Here is a 6,488-nt window from a genome sequence, read left to right as displayed (position 1 = left end):
GAGAACTTGTTGAATCAACTCCTTGGTATCAGAGGCCTTACTAAGAGTGAATCCTATGGTAACCTCAACATGTCATGCATCACATCCAGACCATCCATGATGAAACTCACATGTGGGCACGCGCCGACAATAAAGGCATAGGATCGATCATCCTTGAGACACAATCTTTCATAGACTAAGAGACGCGCGGCCATGTTTGCCTATGCGCCTGACATTTCACTCACGTGTCCGTGTACATACTTGTGCTTTTGTCAGACCTACTTGTATTTTCTTCACCTCTATCAATGAAAAGATACTACTTTTGTGTATTCATGAAAAAAGTGGACTTTTCTTTCTATGCTATAATAAAGAAGCTTTAGTAGGAGTACTAAATAAACTAGTATTGCTGAAATAAACGGAAATGTTAACGCCCACACGTGTGCGCGTTTGCATCTCGCCCACACGCGTGGATCCGCGTCCGTTCGTGAGCGCACGAATCTTGACATGTTTCTAGTACCACGTAGGACTAGTCTAGTGTGTGGGCGTTCACCCGGTCGCACACGGCCGTTTCACCATACAGGAGGGGCTGGTGTGTGGGCGTTCAGCAGTTCACCCACACGCCACTTTGCACGCACACACAAGGGCTAGTGTGTGGGCATTTGTCATCTCGCCCACACGCCCGTCTCCTCTCCCACAACCAAGCTGCTAGTTGCCCTGTGTTTTACAGTGCACATGGCAACTGCCCCCAGTGTGCTTTAAAGCAGGTGGCAACTCTCTTTTTACCCGAGTTGCCATGTGTTTTGCAGTGTACACGGCAACTGCCTAGTGTGCACGTAAGCAGATGACAACTCTCTTTTTACCGAGTTGCCATGTGTTTTTGCATGATACATGGCAACTGCCCTAACGTGCACGTAAGCAGATGGCAACTCTTCCTTTTACATGGCAACTGCCCTAGCATGCTTGTGAGCACATGGCAACTCTCTCAACTGCCTAGTGTTAGTATGTGACAACTCCTAAAGTTATGAAATTATTGCAACTAGATTAGATCAGACCATACATGGCAACTGCAGTTGAGCAACCATGGCAACTGCAGTTGTCCGATATGGCAATCGTAGTTCAACGACATGGCAACTGCAGTTAAACGAACATGGACGAGGGTCTGGACCATGACAACTGCGGACGCGCGGTGACCGTCACGCATGGTGTGCGGGACCAGGATGTACGAGGCCTGACATAAGGGCGTGTGGGCGTTATCAACTTCGCCCACACGGATCGGAAGGGGAAAAAGAGGTATGTGTGCATTACTTGTTTTGCCCACACGTAGGTGTGTGGGCTGTTCCTCTTATACACCACACAAAATGTGTGGGCGGACTCCCTAACGCCCACACGTGTGGCACTTATGGGCGTCCGAAATAAATGGATTTGCTGCTATCTCAAAGTGTTTGTGATCACTAAAAACAATCGGTGACTAATCTTTCTTATCCCCGCGATAATGCGCCCAACAACTATCATTGAGTCTATAAAGTCCTGCGGAGAGCCCTCACGCCAAACGCAGAGACCGACACGACAGTGCAAACAGCACAACAAACGCAGCCCCTCCTGCGGAGAGCCTCTCGAAGCCGATTAAATCTTAACCTCCTTCGTTATTCCTACTTGCAAAACATAGCTCATCCTGCACCTCCGCGACGAGCGGCATTCCCCCCGTGGTCACCTCCGACGAACTGATGGGCTGCAAGTCATGCCAGAAGCCCAAGGCGCAGCACCGGAAGGGCCTGTGGTCGCCGGAGGAGGACCAGAAGCTCCGTGACTTTATCGTCCGCTACGGCCACAGCTGCTGGAGCACCGTCCCCGTCAAGGCCGGTAAGAACACAGCCCCAACCTGTAAGCGCAGCAGTCGCACGTGATTCCCCCGAGAAATTCGAAGGGGAATTGGACAGATTTTCTTGCGAACTTGCATTGCCGAGGGTCATGTCCAATTCCCAATTTCCCCTGCTTTCCTGTTGAGGCTCTGCAATGTACCTTGGCTTGTGGGAAGGGGAAAGATGGGGAAATTTAATTTCGCCAGAGGACAGTAGAATTCAGGAAATTTTTTGCAGTGCTTTCGGGAAAGGGTTCCAGCAGAATTTTGTCAAATGTACCTTGGCATGTGGTGTGGGGGCTAAATTTTGCCGTGAATTGCAGGGCTTCAGCGGAACGGCAAGAGCTGCAGGCTGCGGTGGATTAATTACCTGAGGCCGGGGCTGAAGCACGGCATGTTCTCCCGGGAGGAAGAAGAGACCGTCATGAGCCTCCACGCCACACTCGGCAACAAGTAAGCATCCCAAGCACACATCACAATTCTCATCTCTTCAGGGAAAAACGGCATCTGATTAACAGGCGCGATTGAATCAAATTAATCAGAGTACTTCTTTCCTATTTCCTTCTAATAAATCTAATAGTTTAGTAAGAGGAAGAAAAGTAGAGCATTCATGCGCATGCTACATACTGCTATCTACTGCCGCTTGTGCCAATTTGCTAGTGTCAGCATGGTAGTGTCGTTAAGCTGCCAAGCTGAGTTCCAGAGTAGAAAAACAAAAGTTTTGCTGGCGCAAACAAAAGGAAATGCTGATATGTCTGCCATGTAGGCCGCCTTACGTGGTGGAGTTGATGCTGACACCCGCGTTCCATATCGAGGCACTCGATTGCCTCATTTTTGAGTGCCCGTTTGGCGATAGTGAACAAGAGCCTCGCTTTCAGTAACCTACTGATGGAAAGTTGGCTTGGTCACGGTTAACCTCTTTTTGGACAAAAAGGAAGAAAGAACAGCTGAGAATCGCTAAACTTGTGTCTATATAATCTAATGCTTTCGTTTCTAGAGGGTCTTTCCAGTTGCCTGCCCGTGCACGCAAGATAGTTTGGCCATTTCCTTTTGGTACGGAGATAGTAACTAGGAAGGTTCTTAATTTTGATAGTGAAGATATGTGTAGTACAATCATTTGTGAACACGCTCGTAGGACTAGTCAACTGTTGAGACCAATGATACTGTAACAGATGCTTTGACATTGACAATCCGAACGAAGAAGACTTGTACTGTTGCTACAAGCCTGTGACAATCATAGCTTTATTTATTGGAGTGACTGTACAATAATTTGCTTCTCTAACATGATGAGATTTTTCTCTGGCGCAGGTGGTCTCAGATAGCGCAGCACCTGCCTGGCCGGACGGACAACGAGGTGAAGAACTACTGGAACTCGTACCTGAAGAAGCGCGTCCAGGGCGCGCGTTCACCAGCCAAGTCCGCCGGCTCGGACGCGCCCCGGAGCCCGACGCCCAGCGAGAGCGGCCGCGAGGACAGCACCGTTAACCGGCCGTCCAACTCCGGCTCATCCGGGCCGCTCGAGTCGTCGTCGACGGCGGACGAGTCGAGCAGCCTCACGGTCCCCGGCGCTACCGCCTCGATCCGGCCGCACGCGCCCGTGCTCCCCAAGGTCATGTTCGCGGACTGGCTCGACATGGACATGGACTACGGCACCGGCCTGATGGCACCGAGCGCGCTGGACGCGGCCTTCGACGGCAGCCCGGCGCAGCAGGGTGTGAGCCACCAGGGCCCCCTGCAGGTGGAGGGCCTGTGCGACGCCGTGGACTCGTTGCATGGGCTCAGCAACGGCGGCTGGGATTTCGACGTGGACAAGATGCACATGCAGGGCGGAGCAGGGTTCTGCGACCTGCTCTCCATGAGCGAGTTCCTCGGGATCAACTAGGCGACACCTCCCGAACAGGGCAATGGTGTGCCTCTCCAGCCAATCATTGCTGGTCGCTGACAAGAAGTTCTCAAGGCCACGATTCAGCCGGACCAGCGCCGTGGAGAAGAAATCGTTGAAGTCCTTGTTGCCGGAAGACCCACATATCCAAGATCTCAATCAACCTTGAAAAAAAAAACTCACATGCCTCTCGACGGCACCGGAGGCGGGAGGCCGCACAACGTGATGAAGAGGAGGCGGAGCAACAAATTGCATAGGAAAATTGCGGTCATCGTCACGCTAACAAATTCTGCAAACCCTAACATTGTCGGCCAAAATGACAGGAATGAAAATATGCCACCGTGCCATAGGTGTTACCGTAGCCTACATCATCAAGATGAGGAAGTTCAAGGAAACTTTTTTACTAGAGCATGTGCCTCCCTAAATACTGACCAAAAGACTCCAAGAGAGGAAACTACAAATCCAGGTAGACATGGCCTTCCCGCGCTCAGCCCATGGCCGAAAGAGAGGTGGCAGCACGGAGCATCAAGAAAATCGTCCTTCTAGGGTTCGAAAAGGAGAAAACTGTTCGTGTATCGACAAAAATGATTCTGACCATGGTTGAACATTGCCATGGATGAAACTTAACTTTTTTTCTCTATAATACGCACAAGCATGCGTATCATATATATTCATGAAAGGGCAAGATGCTCATCCATAATTTGACAAAGACCCATTGGCCTCCACAGTACAGATTGCTTAGGCAATTACTCCCGACTAACCCGCCTAGCTAATTCTGTAAGTGTGATGTGCGTGTGTAAGATCGCATCTTGCATCCAAGCTCACCCCCGGCGTTGCCGACCCAAACCCTAGCGCTGCCAGCCCCCTCTCGTCTCTTCTCCTGCCGCCGCTGTAGCAGGCCAAGTCCGCGGTTGCGGCGGGCCCGACGCCAAAGCGCTAGGGCAGGTGGTGTGTTGTGTATGTGTGATCTCCCGGAGGCGGCATGGGCGACTCTTGTGTTGGATCCGCGAGCAGTGGGTAGGGCGGCTCCCCTTGCCTGTGCGGCGGTGGCCTGATCCATGGCCGGCACAATGCTCTTCCCCTCCTACTGGGCGGACGGGGTGGATCTGTGCCTGGAGATGGATGGCGGCAGAGGCCGCGGATCTGGCATCCCGTCCAGGTCCGCCCCGACGTGATTTTGTCCAAACGGTGGCGCGAGGAGGGACCATGAGGGGCGGCTGGAGGCTCCCTATAGGCTTGCCGACGACGGCTTTCGGCTTCACGGCGAGGTCTCGTACGTTTCCAGTCAGCTGCGAGATCGAGGGATCGGACGGGAATTCCGGTGAAAATCGCGCCAACTATGGTCATGGCGAACTATGGCGGCGTCTGTGACATCGTTCCCTTCTCGAGGCATCATTGTTGCAGGTCGCGGCACCACACTCGGGATGCTCTAGGGGGAACCCTAGATCTGGGTCATCCCGGATCGGACGAGATGCCATTTTTCCTCTTGGGGGCGCCATTTTGGAGCAGGTGCTGATTGGAGGGGCCTAGAGGTAGAGCGATGTTACGTCCTCAGCGTCAACAACGGCAGATCTCGGCGGCGTGGCCTAGTGGAGTCTGGGCATGTAGACGGACTCGTGTAGGAGGACGGTGATGACATCGTGGTGGTGTCGATGACAAGCTTGGCAAGGTCGATGCTTCAGTACTTGCTCTGAAGATGGATCGGTGGAAGACAGCGGCGGTGGCCTCTGAGAGAGTGCCGCACCGGTGTGTGCTCCAGACCCGGTAATGCGGCTTGGTTGGGCCCTCTGATTTTAGTTGTTAGGTTTTGTTGCAAGGTCAGTTTGGTATTCAGCTCGGACTATAGGCATCCCTTCATCAAGTGGATAGGAGTAGCGACATATATTGCCAAGATGGTGGCTTCAGACTTATCGATGCATTACTTTGTAAGGTCTTTGTGAATAATTAATAAAGTGGCTGCATTCATCGCCCCGATGCAGAGGCCGGGGGGTCATCCTCCTTTTCCAAAAAAGCTAATTCTGCAAAAGGTTGCGACCGGTCTCCTCTAAGCAAACCCGCGATAAGCCAAGCCTTTCCCTCCAAAATCATCATTGATGTCGTCTTGCTAAGGCGCCAAAGGACCAGCTCACCAGAGCAGCAACCATCGCAGATGAAGAGAATCATAGATCAAAAGATCAAACTTGTAACCACACGAAAGAAGATGAACAAAAAATGGATCCAAATAGATCCACCGAAGACGAGCACCGACCCAATGCCGCGAGATCCGATGGTGACACACCTCCACATGTCTGCCGATGATGCTAGACGCACTATCGGGGCGGGGATCGGATGTGGAAGATGTTATTCCTACTGAGGGACATTGCCACCGCTACACAGCCCCTACCAAGACGATGAACCTAATACAAACGACATCAGGGTCCCGCCGGCAGGGGAGCGAGATCCTCCGCACCTACCCCGCCCAAAGGCCATCGTAGGCGGGGTGGACCGGTGGTGGCGCCGACGGGAGGAGGAAGAGGGCTTTCTCGAGGAGGGCGAAAGAGAGCCCATGCTAGGCTTCCAAAACGTCTGACTGATACTCCAGGCGATGAAACTTAAATGATAATGAAAACTAAAGGTGGTGTAAAATAATTGGGAATGAAAGGTAGTTAAAGCAATAATCTAGGGGCGAAATCTATAGTTTTAGCCGCTACCTCCTTGTGATATGTGATTTTCTTGTGTGATCCATGCATGTTATACTTGCATCAAAGCACACAAAATTGAATAAAATAT

At 51.9% G+C, this 6,488-nt stretch overlaps 1 protein-coding gene across 1 annotated transcript; it reads left to right on the top strand.

Annotated features, from left to right (window-relative positions):
- The first annotated feature begins 1,544 nt into the window (after positions 1-1,544).
- LOC123041646 (transcription factor LAF1) lies at positions 1,545-4,130 on the top strand. The gene is made up of 3 exons (XM_044464232.1): positions 1,545-1,839; positions 2,161-2,290; positions 3,146-4,130. The coding sequence occupies exons 1-3, from the start codon at positions 1,704-1,706 to the stop codon at positions 3,717-3,719; spliced, it is 840 nt and encodes a 279-aa protein (XP_044320167.1). The 5' UTR covers positions 1,545-1,703; the 3' UTR covers positions 3,720-4,130.
- Positions 4,131-6,488: the final 2,358 nt, after the last annotated feature.

Source organism: Triticum aestivum, chromosome 2B, assembly GCF_018294505.1.
Source record: "Triticum aestivum cultivar Chinese Spring chromosome 2B, IWGSC CS RefSeq v2.1, whole genome shotgun sequence".
Taxonomy (NCBI): Eukaryota; Viridiplantae; Streptophyta; class Magnoliopsida; order Poales; family Poaceae; genus Triticum; species Triticum aestivum.
Note: the sequence above shows the minus strand (reverse complement) of the source record. Positions and strands in the feature narration are given on the sequence as shown.